The 18,099-nt window shown below is 44.2% G+C and overlaps 1 protein-coding gene across 2 annotated transcripts; it reads left to right on the plus strand.

Moving 5' to 3' along the window:
- Positions 1–513: 513 nt before the first annotated feature.
- On the plus strand, positions 514–18,063 carry ZNF284 (zinc finger protein 284). 2 transcript variants are annotated; one of them, XM_003281223.2, is made up of 5 exons: positions 514–661; positions 4,667–4,749; positions 9,198–9,324; positions 10,496–10,588; positions 14,172–18,063. In XM_003281223.2, the coding sequence occupies exons 2-5, from the start codon at positions 4,735–4,737 to the stop codon at positions 15,716–15,718; spliced, it is 1,782 nt and encodes a 593-aa protein (XP_003281271.1). In that variant the 5' UTR covers positions 514–661; positions 4,667–4,734; the 3' UTR covers positions 15,719–18,063. The 2 variants fall into 2 exon arrangements, with proteins under 2 accessions (XP_003281271.1, XP_030653440.1); XM_030797580.1 differs by having other exon boundaries at positions 533–695; positions 14,172–16,194.
- Positions 18,064–18,099: the final 36 nt, after the last annotated feature.

Here is an 18,099-nt window from a genome sequence, read left to right on the forward strand (position 1 = left end):
TTTCCTGGCCCATTTTTCAAGGTCTCAGATTTAGCCTCATACTGTTAGCATCTAGTATATCAGCCTTTCAGCCATCTCCTGACCGCTCCACAGTCACTCCCCGCTAACTCCTTGAAGATTGTATCTCCTTGCTTTATTCCCTTTCAGTAACACTCTTGTCATCATGGGAGGCGTGTAGACTTCAGGAATTCCTGTCTATTCAATATTTTCTCTCGAGGACGCAGGGAGAGGGAAGGACCACTCTCAGGGCCACAGTCCATATTCCTCACCAGGCGCTCGGGTCTATGGGACTCATTCCTCGTGGGTATTGCGGGAAGTGTAGTCAAAGAGCACCGCGGAGTCCCACGCTTCCCGCTGGAGGGTGATACTACTGAAAGTCTCCTTTGGCATTCAAGGAAGTGTAGCGCAGGAGATCTGCTGAATGACGAGCAAGTAGGCTCAGGACGGCGTATCCGGGGAATTCTGGGAAATGTAGTTCACACGCTGAGCCCGGTAGGGGCACTTCCGCTCCCGGGGGGTGAGGTTGCTGCAGTGCTTTCGGTGGTACTTTGGTGTCAGTCCTGTGTCTTGTCTATCCTTCTAAACGTGTCCCCTTACGATGCTGGCTCGCAACCACCTGGAAGTTGACTAAGGGGAGAAGGAGTCTCGTTGGAAAACGGAGGTTTGGAGGGACAACGGCCGCTCTTTTCTTTCTTGTCAGCGGAGCCTTCTTGGTCTTGGGGCTGTCCTCGCGTCCCCGGGGATGAGGCTGGGGGTTGGGATTTGGTCGGGACGCGTCTCGCCTGGTTTGAGGGTTTCTGGGGGCTCTCAGCTCGCTCAGTCCTCCTCCCTCCATCCCACCTGTGAGGCTACTTTCTCACAGTTTAGGGTTGGGATGTTATTAATCTCCCTGTACCTCCCACTGCTGTTCTTTAAAATGGGGACTTTAGGACCATCCTAATGAAATCGTTTTGAAAACTGGAAGAGGTAACACAAATGAAAGCCTTAAAGCAGTCCCTCCCTTAGTGACTGGTAGTCTCTTCTTAGTGTTATTTTCCCACTAAGCCTGTCAGGTCCGCGGGTGGGGTCAGAGCTCCAGCTACAGGGACCCCCGTCCTTGTCTCTGATTCCTGCAGGACGCTGGGTGATCCCGGACGCTTCTGACCTCTTTTTAGGAAGGCGAGGGTTGTTTCCACTTCCACGAAGGGAGAGGAACATTTAACTTTTATGCGGGACGGCAACGCGGTCAGGGTGTTTCACAGCTTTCTCCTTCCCCAGCCTGATTCTCAAAAAGAGCTGCAGGGAGGGACTTCTTGGCTACTGAGGGCAAAGCTCTACGAGAGTGGTCCTTGGCTTTTTTTCGTTCACAGAGATGCTCACCCCAACCAAGAGTGTAGATGTGTCCTCAGGCATGGGTGTTGATAATAATTAAGCCTCAGTTGGTAACTTTATCCCAAGGGCTTTATACAAATAATCACATTTTCGCCACACCGTGGCTCTGTGGAGAGGTACTACTTTTTTCCGTTTTAAAGATGAGTGAGATACAAAGGAGCAGGAGTTATCTGAGAATAGTCACCTAAGTAGTAAGAGGTGGAGCTGCGGTTGAAACCTGGGCATTAGAGGTCAGAGCCTTAGTTGATAATCTTTTGGATACATTCTCATTGAGGCAGAGGAACTAGCGGGAATCTGGTGGGGAAAGCAAGCTAGGACTTGATTGAAGGGACCTTGAGAGCAAGGCTCATGGGCTTGGACTGTTCTGGGACTTTATCAACTATTTCATTCATTAGAACTATTTCATTTATTACAAATATTTCACTTGTTATGCAATGGTATCATTGTGGAGCGTTCAGAAATTGGAGAGATACGAGTAGTACAAGTTTATAATTACCCAGGAATCCGCATATAAAGATAGTAACTGTTAAACTTCGAGTGCATTTTTTTTTTTGAGACGGAGTCTCGCTGTGTTGCCCAGGCTGGAGTGCAGTGGCACGATCTCAGCTCACTGCTAGCTCCGCCTCCCGGGTTCATGCTATTCTCCGGCCTCAGCCTCCTGAGTAGCCGGGACTACAGGCGCCCACCCCCAAGCCCGGCTAATTTTTTTGTATTTTTAGTAGAGATGGGGTTTCACCGTGTTAGCCAGGATGGTATCGATCTCCTGACCTCATGATCCACCCGCCTCGGCCTCCCAAAGTGCTGGGATTACAGGCATGAGCCACCACATCCGGTGCATTTCTTTTTGGTCTTTCTTTTGGTATATTTGCATATTTATTTATAAATATTTAAACAAAATTTTATAACTTAAAAAATGTGTTTTCCCTTTGTGTTTAACTATGGAAATTTGGAAACACTGCCAAGAGGGAAATAACTAGTGAACTGCCATGTTATATCATGCTCATGCTAATTTATCTCATTGTTATCTCATTTTTTTTTTGTAAATGTTTCCTAATATTGGCCGGGCACGGTGGCTCACGCCTGTAATCCCAGCACTTTGGGAGGCCGAGGTGGGCGGATCACCTGAGGTCAGGAGTTTGAGACCAGCCTGACCATCATGGAGAAACCCCATTTCTACTAAAAATACAAAATTAGCCAGGCATGGTCGTGCATGCCTGTAATCCCAGCTACTCAGGAGGCCGAGGCAGGAGAATCGCTTGAACCTGGGAGGTGGAGGTTGTGTTGAGCCAAGATTGTGCCATTACACTCCAGCCTGGGCCACAAGAGCGAAACTGCAGCCTCTGCCTCCCGGTCTCAAAAAAAAAAACAAAAAAAGTTTTTAACATTTTATTTTCATATCATTTGAAAGCTATAGAAAAATTGCAAAAATAGTGTTAGAAGTTCTCATATACTCTTTACCCAAATTTGCCAAATGTTTACATTTTTCCTGTTTGCTTTGTTGTTGCTGATCACCCAGATACCACCATGAACATACCTGTAGCCAGGGACAGTTGCTTGTAGCTTTCTGCAGCCAAGAAGCCCACATTTCAAGATAATTGTGCAGTGTCTTGGTAAGAGGTGTTTAGGAAGGGCTGGTTACAGGGTTTCACATAACATGCTAGATACTATTAGATATTATACTGTCTAGGCGTGGTGGCTCATGTCTGTAATCTTAGCACTTTGGGAGGCCGAGGCAGGTGGATCACTTGAGGCCAGGAGTTCAAGACCAGCCTGGCCAACATGGAGAAACCCCATCTCTACTAAAAATACAAAAATTAGCCGATTTGTCCACCGTGAAGTTACTTTTTTAAAATTTGAGGTGGCGTGTGCCTGTAATCCCAGCTATTAGGGAAGCTGACACATGAGAATCATTTGAACCCAGGAGGCAGAGGCTGCAGTGAGCTGAGATGGCGCCCCTGCACTCTGGTCTGGATAACAGAACGAGACTCTGTCTCAAAAAAATAATTAAATATTATATTAAATAATATTGTTATCTATTACATATCAGATAGAGCTGTTAAAAAGTTACTAATAGTAGTTATAGTGTTGTTTATTAGATGGTGTTGGATACCATATTACATAACATTGTTATCTAATCTGCAGCTTCCATATTTAAATTTGTTCAGTTTTTTATTTTGGTCCTTATAACTATCCCTTGCCCCACTTTTAACCTGTAACCCCATTCAAAGTCCAATTTTATGCATTGTCTTTATTGTCACATTTCTATACTTTTCTTTAATCCAGAAGGATTCCACAGCCTTTGTCTTTTATATGCATGGTTTTTTGAAGAGTATAGGCAAGTTATTTTATAGAAAGACATTCATTTGGGGTTTATCTGATAAATTTCATGTTTAGGTTTAGATTATGCATTGTTGGTAGGGATACCATAGTAGTGGTGAGGTGTCCTTTTCATTGCAACATAACAGTGTCCAAATGATGCTGGTTTGTCCCTTCACTGGTGATCTCAGTTTTGTTCACTTGGCCAAGACAAAGTCTTTCAGATTTGTCCACTGTGAAGTTACTTTTTTTAAATTTTGAAAATTATAATAAAGTTTCTTATGGGGAGATATGTTATTAGTGGACATTCTACCATAAAGATGAGTTTCCATTTCTCCCCCATTTATTCATTCCTTCATTCAACTATAAACTATTGATATGGACTCAGAATTCAGTCTTACTGATTTCAATGACATGTAGATTAACAATTAATTTTTCCAATTCTATCAAGATGTATTTCACATATATCTTTCACCCATTTCAGGCATGGAACTCAATGATTTTTAGGAATTTTGTGAAGTGGAATAACCATGATCATGATTCAGTTTAGATCATTTTCATCTCCCAGTTGTGCCCATTTATAGTTAAACCTCATTCTCACCTCAAATATGAAGCAACCACTAATCTACTTTCTCTACTATACATTCTGAACATTTCATATAAATGCGATCATACAGTCCATGGGTTTTTGTGACTGGCTTCTTTCATTTAACATAATGTTTCCAGGGTTCATGCATGTTGTAGCATGAGTCAATATTTCATTTCTTTAAATTTCCAAGTAAGATTTCATTGTATGGATAGGCGACAATTTGTCCATTTACCCATAGGAAGGCATTTTGGTTGTGTGCAATTTTGGGTTATTATGAATAATGCCGCTGTGAACATTCAAGTGCTAATTCACAACACATGTTCGTATTGTTGGGTGGCATCCCTGACCACCCCTTCATGTCTTTTTTTTGCCTTCCATGGCACGTTCCAGGCACAATTCTGTCTTCTCTTGAACTGCATAACTGAGAACTCTGCAAATTCCCCAAAGGAGGAGGAAAAATGACCATGTTCAGGGTGAGTAAGTCTGGTCTCTTTTGCTGTTCAAATTCTGTTTTGCTACTTAAGATTGTCACGTGTTTTTCTCAGTCTTGGGAAGACCCAAGGAGAACAACAGTTATTTGTGCACCTGTTGTGTGCCAGGTGCTTCCTTGTTTCTTTTGTGTTGAATTTGCGTTTGGATTTGATTTTGTTTACTTTTACCATTATTTATGTTACCAGTAGAAATTTAGTGGGAAGGAACAATTCTTCTGTTTCACTACATCTTTTCTCACTAACTAGACATTTTTATTTTCTCATGCTATTCCTCATGTATATTTAGAACTGTATTTGTATTGATACTTATCTAATTTAAATTGTGTTCTTTTTGTTTAATATTATGTAATGTTCATTATTTATGGTGCATCATGTTCCCATTGAATTGATGCTCCTTTTTTTTTTTTTCCTCGAGACAGAGTCTTGCTCTGTCGCCCAGACTGGAGTGTGGTGGCACAATCTTGGCTCACTGCAACCTCTGCCTCCCGAGTTCAAGCGATTCTCCTGCCTCAGCCTCTCGAGTAGCTAGGATTACAGGCGCCCACCATCGCACTTGGCTAATATTTGTATTTTTAGTAGAGACGGGGTTTCACCATGTTGGCCAGGCTGATCTCGAACTCCTGCCCTCAAGTGATCTGCCTGCCTCAGCCTCCCAAAGTGCTAGGATTACAGGTGTGAGCCACCGCACCCACCGATGTTTCAACTACTTTATACTCACAGGCACTAGGAGCTCAATTTTGAAAGGGTACTTTTGACATGTGCCATGTTGGCTGTTTTGTTGATAAAATATCCATATGTGGCACAGCACAGCAGGCTGTAACTGTGGCTTCACACAAGAATTTCTGGAGATTTTCACATAGGAAGAGCTAGCTTTTGTTTTCCCCATGCTTAAGTCATGCATTGTGTATATTTTATTTACTGGTCTTTTCTTATTCCTTTATGTATTAAGGAGTTTGACCAAATTGATAGGTAACTTTAGTTTCAAATGTGCATGATATCAGAAGATTCTCTAGTCACTGTGTTCTGTTCCTTTGTTTGTTCCTCAGAACAGCTGAATGATGCAATTCTCAGCCTCATCTTCCTCTTAAATATGTGAAATATGAGAAACCTGCTGAGGTTCAGAGAGGAAACCCAGGGTCGGCATGTTAGCTATTTTGCTAAATTGAAAGAGAGAGAGAAGAAGAAAGAGGATTCTCCATTGAAGGACCTGTGCCTTCTGGTATGGGTGTCTGGAGTGTCCTCTTGAGTGATGACAACCACTGGTGACATAGCTCACCCCTGACCCCTCCTTGGGGGACCTCTTCTCTTCCTGTTGTGCCACCTCCTCAGGTGCATCTAGTATTCCAGGAACCAAAGGACAGTGATTGCTATACTCATTATAGAAAATCTTTAAATTCCTAATGGCAAAGATGGCTTACAGAGTGTTACCAGGAAATATAAGAGTCTAAGGTGAAAATATTTACCACTTTGATATCTAAAAAAGACACACTCCAAAATAAGAATCTTATGTACAGAATGGAGAAAAAAAATTCAAAGGAATATGAATAAAGGGCATTAATATGTTAATTGGTAAATTTTAGTTTAGAAATAGAAATGGCCAAAACATATTTGAAAAGGTGATAGTATTATTTATAGTCGAATACATGGGATTAATAAGGTGAATTCTCTCTAATGAGATTATCAAAATCACAGGAAATTTGATAATCTGCCCTTGGCTATTTTAAGAAAAACCAGGGTAATGTATCCCCTTGAAAGATTTTGGAGTTTGATAAAAAATTGAGATCTGACATATATGATCACAATTTTCAACATTCTTATTTTTTGACACTTTAATTTTCATTTGAAATTATTTTATTTTAGTTTATTCTTATTCTTTAGAGACAGAGTTTTGCTCTGTTGCCCAGGATAGAGTACAGTGATGTAAGTGTAGCCCACTGCAGCCTTGAACCCCTGGGGTCCAGATCTTCCTGCCCCAGCCTCCCAAGTAGCTGGGCCTACAGGCACGAACCACCATGCCTGGCTAGTTTTTAAAATTTATAAAGATTGTGTCTTCCTGTGTTGCCTAGGCTAGTCTTGAACCCTTGAATTCAAGCAATGCCCCCACCTTAGCCTCTTAAAGCACTGGGATTACAGGTGTGAATCACAGCACCTGGTGTGAAATTATTAAATTAAATTAAATTAATTATTTTATTTTATTTCTTTTTTGAAACAGAGTCTTGCTCTGTTGCCCAGGCTGGAGTGCAGTGGCGCAATCTTGGCTCACTGCAACCTCCGCCTCCTGGGTTCATATGATTCTTCTGTCTCAGCCTCCCAAGTGTCTGGGATTATAGTCACATGCCACCATGCCCGGCTAATTTTTGTATATTTTGTAGAGACAGAGTTTTGCTATGTTGCCAAGGCTGGTCTCGAACTCCAGAGCTCAAATGATTTGCTTGTCTCGGCCTCCAAAAGTGCTGGGATTACAGGCATGAGCTGCCATCCCTGGCCAAAATTATTTTCAGTGATCAGTCGGGAGAGTAAGGTCCACATAACACGATTTTCTTTGCAGGATTGGTATTAATGAAAACTACATAAAATTAAATATTTATTATTTACAATAAAGATAGATCATCAGTTCCCTGTAATAGTTTGCAGACATGAAATGAAATAGATAACTATAATGAAAGTTATAAAAAAAAATCCAAAGAAATACGAATAAAGGACATTACCAGCCGGGTGTGGTGGCGCATGCCTATATTCCCAGCACATTTTGGGGCCGAGGTGGGCAGATCACCTGAGGTCGGGAGTTCGAGATCAGACTGACAACATGGAGAAACCCCATCTCAGCTGGGCACTGTGGCTCATGCCTGTAATCCCAGCACTTTGGGAGGCTGAGGTGGGCGGATCACGAGGTCAGGAGATCGAGACCATCCTGGCTAACACGGTGAAACCCCGTCTCTACTAAAAATACAAAAAATTAGGCATGGTGGTGGGCACCTGTAGTCCCAGCTACTCGGGAGGCTGAGGCAGGAGAATGGTGTGAACCCGGGAGGCGGAGCTGGTAGTGAGCCCAGATCATGCCACTGCACTCCAGCCTGGGGACAGAGCAAGACTCCGTCTCAAAAATAAAACAAAAAACAACAACAAAAAAAGAGAAACCCCATCTCTACTAAAAATACAAAACTAGCTGGGCATGGTGGAGCATGCCTGTAATCCCAGCTACTCAGCAGGCTGGGGCAGGAGCATTGCTTGAACCGGGGAGGCAGAGGTTGCCGTGAGCTGTTTGCACCATTGCACTCCAGCCTGTGCAACAGGAGCGAAACTCTGTCTCAAAAAAAAGAAAAAAGGTAATAAAATTAACTAATGTTAATTAAATACCTAGTCTGTGCCACAGACTTTCCCCATTTATGTTCTCTTGTTTATTCCTGGAAAAAACTGATGTGACAGTCTTTATACAGAAAGGAAACGAATGCATGTAGGCAAACTTATCCAAGGTCACGTAGATGGGAAGGCAAAAGCACAGAGCCTTGGGATTGAGACTTGTGAGTGAGCACACACACTCAGTGTGATCATAGGCACACTGGCTCCAGATTATGACATTCAGTGCTGCAATTAATATATGTAGTTTGTGTCTTGAATACAGAGGACCCACTCCATAGCTGTCCCACACAGGTCACTGTAAACTTGTTAGTTTGGCAGATATTAAAAAAAAAAATGGGCTGGGTGTGGTGGCTCATGCCTGTAATCCCAGCACTTTGGGAGGCCAAGGCGGGCAAATCGCCTGAGGTTGGGAGTTCGTGACCAGCCTGGCCAACATGGTGAAACCTTGTCTCTACTAAAAATACAAAAATTAGCCGGGTATTGTGGCAGGTGCCTGTAATCCCAGCTATTCAGGAGGCTGAGGCAGGAGAATTGCTTGAATCCAGGAGGCGGAGGTTGCAGTGAGCTGAAATGGCGCCACTGCACTCCAGCCTGGGAGACAGAGTGAGACTCTGTCTCAAAAAAAAAAAAAAAAAAAGAGAAAAGAAAGAAAGACAGACAGAAAGAAAGAAAGAAAGATTCCATCCAGGGTTCAAGTACGAGAACCCTGGGCATTATCAAACAAAGTTGGGACTGAATTGCTAAATGTTGCTGGAGCAACTGGCAAGATTCACGTATGTGCAGCCCAGGATGCTGCATTTAGAGTCCTAGAGGGTTACTCACAAGGAGACTTAATAAGTGCACAAAGTAAACCTATAGGACTTTTTCCGTCATTGCACTTCTGGTGGAGCTCTGGAAAATCAGTGTGTGTCATTGCGAGGATACAGACTGAATGGGGAAGTCTGTAAGTTGACCTACATCTCTCAAGATCCACAGCGATTTCTCACCCATCCCCTTCACCTGCTCATTGCCACCCTTCTCCCAGGAATCACTGGTCATGAGATTGAGATTGCATACATTTGATGTTGTAGGAGGCAGTGACCTTCAAGGATGTGGCTGTGGTCTTCACCAAGGAGGAGCTGGGGCTGCTAGACCTTTCCCAGAGGAAGCTGTACCGAGATGTCATGCTGGAGAACTTCAGAAACCTGCTATCAGTGGGTGAGCACCGGCACCCTCTGTAATGGAACATCAGGCCCCAGGAATGGCTTTGTATCCTAGGGTGTTTGTGTTAGTTTGTTCTTATGCTGCTATGAAGGAATACCCAAGACTGGGTAATTTATAAAGAAAAGACGTTTCATTTACTCACAGTTCTGCATGGCTAGGAAGGCCTCAGGAAACTTACAGTCACGGTGGAAAGCCAATGGGAAGAAAGGCACCTTTTTCACAGTGCAGCAGGAAGAAGTGCCGAGCAAAGGGGGAAAGGCCCCTTATAAAACCATCAGATAGGCCAGGCGCGGTGGCTCACGCTTGTAATCCCAGCACTTTGGGAGGCCGAGGCGGGCGGATCACGAGGTCAGGAGATCGAGACCACGGTGAAACCCCGCCTCTACTAAAAATACAAAAAATTAGCTGGGTGTGGTGGTGGGCGCCTGTAGTCCCAGCTACTCGGAGAGGCTGAGGCAGGAGAATGGCGTGAACCCGGGAGGCTGAGCTTGCAGTGAGCAGAGATTGCGCCACTGCACTCCAGCCTGGGCGACAGAGCGAGACTCCGTCTCAAAAACAAACAAACAAACAAACAAACAAAACCATCAGATAGGGCCGGGTGCAGTGGCTCACGCCTGTAATCCCAGCGCTTTGGGAGGCCAAGGCGGGCGGATCCCGAGGTCGGGAGATCGAGACCATCCCTGCTAACACGGTGAAACCCCGTCTCTACTAAAAATACAAAAAATTAGCCCGGCGTGGTGGCGGGCGTCTGTAGTCCCAGCCACTCGGGAGGCTGAGGCAGGAAAATGGCGTGAACCCGGGAGGTGGAGCTTGCAGTGAGCCGAGCTTACAGTGAGCCGAGATCCCGCCGCTGCACTCCAGCCTGCACTCCAGCCTGGGTGATAGAGCGAGACTCCGTCTCAAAGAAAATAAAAATAAAATAAAACCATCAGATCTCATGAGGACTCATCCACTATCACGAGAACAGCCTGGAGGAAACTGCCCCCATGATTTAATTACCTCCCACCAGGTCCCTCTTAGGACATGTGGGGATTATGGGAACTACCATTCAAGATGAGATTTGGGGACACCGCCAAACCATATCAGCGTTCAAGTTCGAGTGTGCAGTGAGAACCTAAATTTCACCTAAGCTGTATTGGGATTAAGCATGTGACTTTGTTCATAGGGCATCAACCTTCCCACCGAGATACTTTTCACTTCCGAAGAGAAGAAAAGTTTTGGATCATGGAGACAGCAACCCAAACAGAAGGGAATTCAGGTAAGAACCAAGCAACCATGCATCCTTGTATGCGACCCTTCCATCTGTTTTACTACTGTCCATTGCCCAACTCCATTGCCCTGGTGTAAATGGCCAAACCTGTTTCCTGCATTCTTACCTCCTTCCTGCTTGTTGTCCTGCTCCCCCAACCCCTCTTCCCACCCTGACATCTGTTTTCCTCATAGCAGCCAAAGTGATCCTTAGGGAATGTAAGTCAGATTGCCATTCCTCAGCTTAAAAGCCTTTATGGCTTCTTATTTGTATTAATGTTACAACTGCTTTAAGTGCCTTTTAGAGACCCTTGATCTGCTCTTCATCCCCCACTGCCTCTCTGACTACATCTCCATTTTCCAGCCGTGTTGTACTCCCTGCTGTTTCTCCATCCTGCCAAGGACACTGTATTGCCTGTTGCTGTCACCCAGTGACCATACACTTAGCAGATTAAACAACAAACAATTATCTTTCTGTTCGTCAGACCTGAAGTCTGACACATCTCACTGGACAAAAATCAGGGTGTCCCTAGGGCTTTGTTCCTGTCTAGATGTTCTTGTGGAGAAGCCTTCACTTTAGTTTACAAATCCCTAGGCACTGTCCACACTCCTTGGCTCTTGTCTCCCTTCCTCCATCTTCAAAAGCAGCTACATTGCATCTCTAACCATTCTTCCATAGTCATGCTGCCACCCTTCTTAAGCCTCTGTTTTCCACCTTTTGGGTCCCTTGCGATTGGATTGGTCACTCCTGTATAATCTAGAATGACCTTCCTACTCTCTCTTTAGCTGACTAGTGACCTTAATTGCATCTGCAGCCTTAATATCTCTTGCTGTATAACATACCAGGTTCCTAGGTCCTGGGAATTAGATGTGGACATCTTTCAAGGACCATTGTTCTGTCTACTACAGAATCTTCTGTCTTAGAGTTTATACATGCTCTTCTTTCTGATTGGAATACTCTTTCACCTCAAAACCTTCTGACCCTTCCTTTATTTTGGTCTCTGTTCAGTTTTAATATCATGAGAAAGGCCTTCTCTGACCACTCTATTTAAAATACCAGCCGGGCGTGGTGGCTCACGCCCGTAATCCCAGCACTTTGGGAGGCTGAGGCAGGCAGATAGCATGAGGCCAGGAGTTTGAGACCAGCCTGGCCAGCATGGCAAAACCCTGACTCTACTAAAAATACAAAAATTAGCTGGGTGTGTTAGCACAGTCCTGTAATCCCAGCTACTCGGGTGGCTGAGGCACAAGAATCACTTGAACCCCGGAGGCAGAGGTTGTAGTGAGCTGGGATTGTGCCACTACACTCTAGCCTGGGTGACAGAGTGAGACTCTGTCTCAAAAAATAAATAAAGAAATTATATGTATATATAAATAGAATAGAATACCATCCTATCTTTACCCTTCTGGTGTTGTGTTATACTATGTCTTATATATTTCTATTTAGCTGTCATCTCTACCCACTGGAATAGAATGTCTTTAGAGGAGGACTTTTAGCTGTTCAATTTTTATTTTAAGATTCGGGGGGTACATGTGCAGGTTTGTTACCTGGGTATATTGTGTGATGCTGAGGTTTGCATTGCAAATGATCCTGTCACCCAGGTACTGAGCACAGTACCCGATAGTGGTGGCGGGATAACCCTCAGGTTTCAAGGCTATGTGTACTGGTGTTAGAGGTAGTGGTGATAGGCTGGGTGGGCCAGTCCTGAGGCCCCCACATGGTGTGTGCAGGTGAGTGTTAGCGGTGATGGTGGCAGCAGGCTTGTAGGACCTGTCCTCAGGTCACTAGGAGGAGTACACAGATGCCAGTGGTGGTGATCAGGGCAGGGAAATCCTTAGGCCTCTGGACAGCATGCTTGGGCACCTGTGGCAAGGTTCTGGGTCTGTTGTAAAGCTCCCTCCATGGTACATGCTCACACCTGGGGCAACCAACATGGCAGGGTGATCTCAACAGCCCCAAGTGGTATGCTTAGGTAGTGGAGGAATGACTCCAGGCCAGGTGAGCCTGTCCTCAGGCCTTTCAGTGGTGCAGGCAGATGTAGGCTGTGGTGGAAGAGGCGGCATGATCCCTAGGTCCCCAGATGGAATGCTCCAGCACTGGCAGCACACAAGCTGGGTCTTTGTCAGGTCTCCTGTTTGTGCACACATGTGCCTGAGGCAACACAGGGTAGAGCAATCCCCAGGTCCCTCTGTGTCATGCTCTGGCACTGAGATGGGCAGTACCAAGTGAAGTGGGCTTGTCCTGTGCATGGGCACAGGTTGTGGTGGGCAGTGCAAGGGACTCCCCATGCCTTTAGGAGGTGTGCTTGGGTGGCAGTGGCAGAGTGTGCAGAGAACCTTTCCTCAGAATGAGAACACATGTAAGTGTACAGTGGCCCTGCTGCTGGGGGTGAGGTAGCATTGCCGTTAGAGGCAGCAGCCCCAGACTGGCAGCTTTCAAGCTCTGGTGAGTGCACACACTTTGGGTCCCTTTGTACTGTACTTGGGGCAGCCTCCCTGGTGTGCTGCATGGCCCACTCCCCAGAATATGGGACACTATGTGGCCTAGATTGCTGGGGACTCTGCCATACTGCTGGGTCTAACAGTCACTGCACTATTGCAACCCTCCAGGTGGATGTGGGGGCATGTCGATGGGGCTCCAGGGATTTGGAGATGCAAAGGCTGTTGGGCACCAGGGCAAGATGCTGTCTGGTGGGGGTGAGGCTCTCAAAATAGTGCTGTGCCATAGCTGCTTGAGTCTCGGGAAGTGTGAGGGTCCCATCGTGAGCACCCTCTCTGAGTGCCATCGCATGGACTCCAGGCAGCCCCCTATGCTAGTCTCAGGGCCCACAGGGGTCAAGGGCCTCTCTCATGGTTGATTGCTGGAGTCCACAGCAGAAATGTAAACCACTAGGACTCTCTTATTTACCCTTTCCCAGCACTGAGGAGCCTTTCCGGGCTTTCAGGTGATCACGGCCAGAAGGGCTACCTCCCTTCGCTCTTCTTTTGTGCTTCGGGTGTTTCCTGTCACTTCTCTGCTCAATTCCAGTGATCCCTCTTAGATGCTATTTGATGTATGGTTATCTATTTGCTTTTTAAATTTTTTATTAATAAAATATACAGAATACTTCATGAATTTGCATATCGGCCTTGCACAGGGGCTGATCATTCCAGTTTTACCATATGTGCTGCTGAAGTGAGCACTACTCATTATTTTGGCTCTTTGTGGAGGAGGCAAGCTCTGGGTGTCTTTAGTCAGGCATCTTGACGTCTTCCTACCCTTAACGTTCCTTCTGATTCATCATATATATAATTTAGTAGTTATATAATATACCATGCAAGATTTTAGACTAACTAGGAAATTGGTAGAAATAGTAACACGTTAACTGTATTATATTAATATTTTAAATTAAGTCTTTCATTTCTACCACGTATGAGACATTATGTGGTTCAAAATTGGTTTCGTGACAACAAGAGACCGTGGTGCACTTGGAAGACACAAACTGTACCTTCCTCGTATTCAGTAAAGTTTCAGGCCATGTCCTAAGTGAAATCCTGAAAACACTGAACAAAGGTTTCACTTACCCACATCTCTTAATTCTGTGTCCTTATAGGAGGCAAGATCCAAACTGAGTTGGAGTCTGTTCCAGCAACAGGACCACATGAAGAGTGGTCTTGCCAGCAAATCTGGGAACAAACTGCAAGTGAGTTAACTAGACCTCAAGACTCCATAAGTAGCTCTCAGTTCTCCACACAAGGTGATGTCCCCTCCCAGGTTGACGCAGGACTATCTATAATTCACATAGGAGAGACACCTTCTGAGGATGGGAAGTGTAAAAAATTCTTCAGTGATGTCTCCATCCTTGATCTTCATCAACAGTTACACTCAGGAAAGATATCCCATACATGTAATGAGTACAGGAAGAGATTCTGTTATAGCTCAGCTCTTTGTATTCATCAGAAAGTTCACATGGGAGAGAAACTCTATAAGTGTGACGTGTGTAGTAAGGAATTTAGTCAGAACTCACAACTGCAAACTCATCAGAGAATCCACACTGGAGAGAAACCATTCAAATGTGAGCAGTGTGGGAAAAGTTTCAGCCGTAGATCAGGAATGTATGTTCATTGCAAATTACACACAGGAGTGAAACCTCATATTTGTGAGGAATGTGGGAAGGCCTTCATTCACAATTCCCAGCTTCGGGAACATCAAAGAATCCATACTGGGGAGAAGCCATTCAAATGTTACATATGTGGTAAGAGCTTCCATAGTAGATCAAATCTTAATAGGCATTCCATGGTCCACATGCGAGAGAAATCATTTAGATGTGATACCTGTAGTTATAGCTTTGGTCAGAGACCAGCACTTAATAGTCATTGCATGGACCACACAGGAGAGAAACTATACAAATGTGAAGAATGTGGAAGGAGCTTCACTTGTAGGCAAGATCTTTGTAAGCATCAGATGGACCATACAGGAGACAAACCATATAATTGTAACGTATGTGGGAAGGGCTTCAGGTGGTCCTCCTGTCTTTCAAGACATCAGCGGGTCCACAATGGAGAAACAACATTCAAGTGCGACGGATGTGGGAAGAGATTTTATATGAATTCACAGGGCCATTCACATCAGAGAGCCTACAGAGAAGAAGAACTGTATAAATGTCAGAAGTGTGGGAAGGGCTACATTAGTAAGTTTAATCTTGACTTGCATCAGAGGGTCCACACGGGAGAGAGACCTTATAATTGTAAGGAATGTGGAAAGAGCTTCAGGTGGGCCTCAGGTATTTTGAGACATAAGAGACTCCATACTGGAGAAAAACCATTCAAATGTGAAGAGTGTGGGAAGAGGTTTACTGAGAATTCAAAACTTCGTTTCCATCAAAGAATTCACACTGGAGAAAAGCCTTACAAATGTGAGGAGTGTGGAAAGGGATTCAGATGGGCCTCAACTCATCTAACCCATCTAAGACTCCACAGCAGAGAAAAACTATTCCAATGTGAGGATTGTGGGAAGAGCAGTGAGTACAGTTCATGCCTTCAAGACCAACAAAGAGACCACAGTGGAGAAAAAACATCCAAATGTGAGGACTGTGGGAAGCGCTACAAGAGGCGCTTGAATCTAGATATGATTTTATCATTATTTTTAAATGATACATAATTATTGTCCATATTTATGGGTTACAGCATATTTCAATATATATATACAATGTATAATGATCAAATCAGTGTTATTAGCATATCCATCACCTTTATCATTTATTTGTGTTGATCGTTTATCATTTCTTTGTGTTTTGAACCTTCAAAAACTGCTGTTCTAGTTATTTGAAAATAAGTTATTATTAATTATAGTCACCTTTAGTGCTGTGGAACACTAGAACTTGTTCCTTTCATCTTATTGTACTTTCGTATCTGTTAACCAATATTTCATCATCCACCCTCCCTCCTACTTTTCTCTTCTAGTAATTGCTATGCCACGCTGCTTCTGCTTTTTTTTTTTTTTTTTTTTTTTTTTTTTTTTTTTTTTGAGAACAGAGTCTTCCAGGCTTGAGTGTAGTCGCACGATCCTGACTCACTGCAGCCTCCACCTCCTGGGTTCAAGCGATTCTCCTGCCTAAACCTCCTGAGTAGCAGGGATTACAGGCATGCGCCACCACACCCGGCTAATTTTTGTACTTTTTTTTTTTTTTTGAGACGGAGTATCCCTGTCACCCAGTCTGGAGTGCAATGGCCTGATCTCGGCTCACTGCAACCTCTGCCTCCTGGGTTCAAACGATTCTCCCTGCCTCAGCCTACCGAGTAGCTGGGACTATAGGCGACCGCCACCACACCCGACTAATTGTTGTATTTTTAGTAGAGATGGGTTTTTGCCATATTGGCCAACCTGGACTTGAACTCCTGACTTCAGGTGATCCGCCCACCTCGCCCTCCCAAAGTGCTGGGATTACAGGCATGAGCCACCATGCCCACCATGCCTAAAAATTTTTGTATTTTTACTAGAGTTGGGGTTTCACCACATTGGCCAGGCTAGCCTTGAACTCCCAACCTCAAATGGTCCACCTGCCTTGGCCTCCCAAAGTGCTGGGATTACAGGCATGAGCCACCGTGCCCAGCCAATGCTATGCTGCTTCTGTGATGTCAACTTTTTAGGTTCCACATATGTGTGAGAACATGTGGTATTTATCTTTCTGGGCCTGAATTTACATCACTCAACATCATGTTCTCCAAAGCTTATCTTTATCTTGCCATAAATGACAGAATTTTATTATTTTTTATGGTTAAATAGTGTACCTTTATGTATGTATGCCACATTTTCTTTACCATTTTCTGTTGATGAACACTTAGATTGGTTCCATATGTTAGCTATTGCAAATAGTACTATAATAAATATAGGAGTGCACATAGGAGTTCAACACACTGATTTCCTTTCCTTTGGATATACAGCTAGTAGTGGGATTGCTGGATCACTTGAATGTTGATATGCATAAGAGGATCTACACTGGAAAAGAACCGTGGAAGTGTGGAGATTGTGGTACATGCTTCAGTCAGGGCTCACATCTTCAAATTCAGTGTCTGTTCTGTAGAGAAACCTTAATAATGTCATATATGTGACAGCAAAGAGTTATAAGGTATGAATATGTTAATTTTAGTAGATGCTTCCGAAAAGTATTTCAAACTGGTTGTACCACTATAAACTCTGACCATTATTAGGCAAGAATTGGCTTTTTTTTTTTTTTTTCTTTTGAGACAGTCTTGCTGTGTCACCCAGACTGGCATGCAGTGGAATGATCACGGCTCCCTGCAGCCTTGACCTCCCAGGCTCAAGAAATCCTTCTGTCTCAGCCCCTCAAAAGCTGGGACTATAGGCATGCAACAACACGCCTGGCTAAATTTTTGTTGTAGAGATGGGGTCACACTATGTTGCCCAAATTGGTCTCAAACTCCTGGGCTCAAGCGATTCTCCTTCCTCAGCCTCCCAAAGTGCTGGGATTACAGGCCTGAGCCATGCGCCCAGCATTTTGTTTTGTTTTGTTTTTGAGATGGGGTCTCTCGGTGTTGCCCAGGCTGGATTGCTTATTCACAGATGCAGTTACAGTACCCTATAGCCTCGAACTCCTGAGCCTAAGTGATCCTCTTGCTTCAACCCCCTGAGAAGCTGGAACTACAGGCATGGACCACCACCCCTGACTGATCTTCTTTAGCTTCTATCAACAAAATAGTACACTGTTTCCACAAACTTGGGAAGGCTAGTATTTTTTTGGGGGAAAATCACTAAACAACAAAGAAAATCTGATGAATTGGACAGCATAAAAATATTGGCATAAAGATGAACATAATATAAGCAGGAATATTTAAAGCACATACTTTTTATAGAGTGTCTCCCCTGTAATGTCTCTGGTTAAATGAAAGGATTTCAAATGTGAAGACAACCCTAACCATACTCATTACCTGTAAAAGATGTAGCATTGTCATGGACCCCTTAATAAACGTGAAGACTTTAATCCATCTGAAGGTGCATCACATTTCTGAAGTTTCCAACCC

This window comes from Nomascus leucogenys, chromosome 17 (assembly GCF_006542625.1).
Source record: "Nomascus leucogenys isolate Asia chromosome 17, Asia_NLE_v1, whole genome shotgun sequence".
Taxonomy (NCBI): Eukaryota; Metazoa; Chordata; class Mammalia; order Primates; family Hylobatidae; genus Nomascus; species Nomascus leucogenys.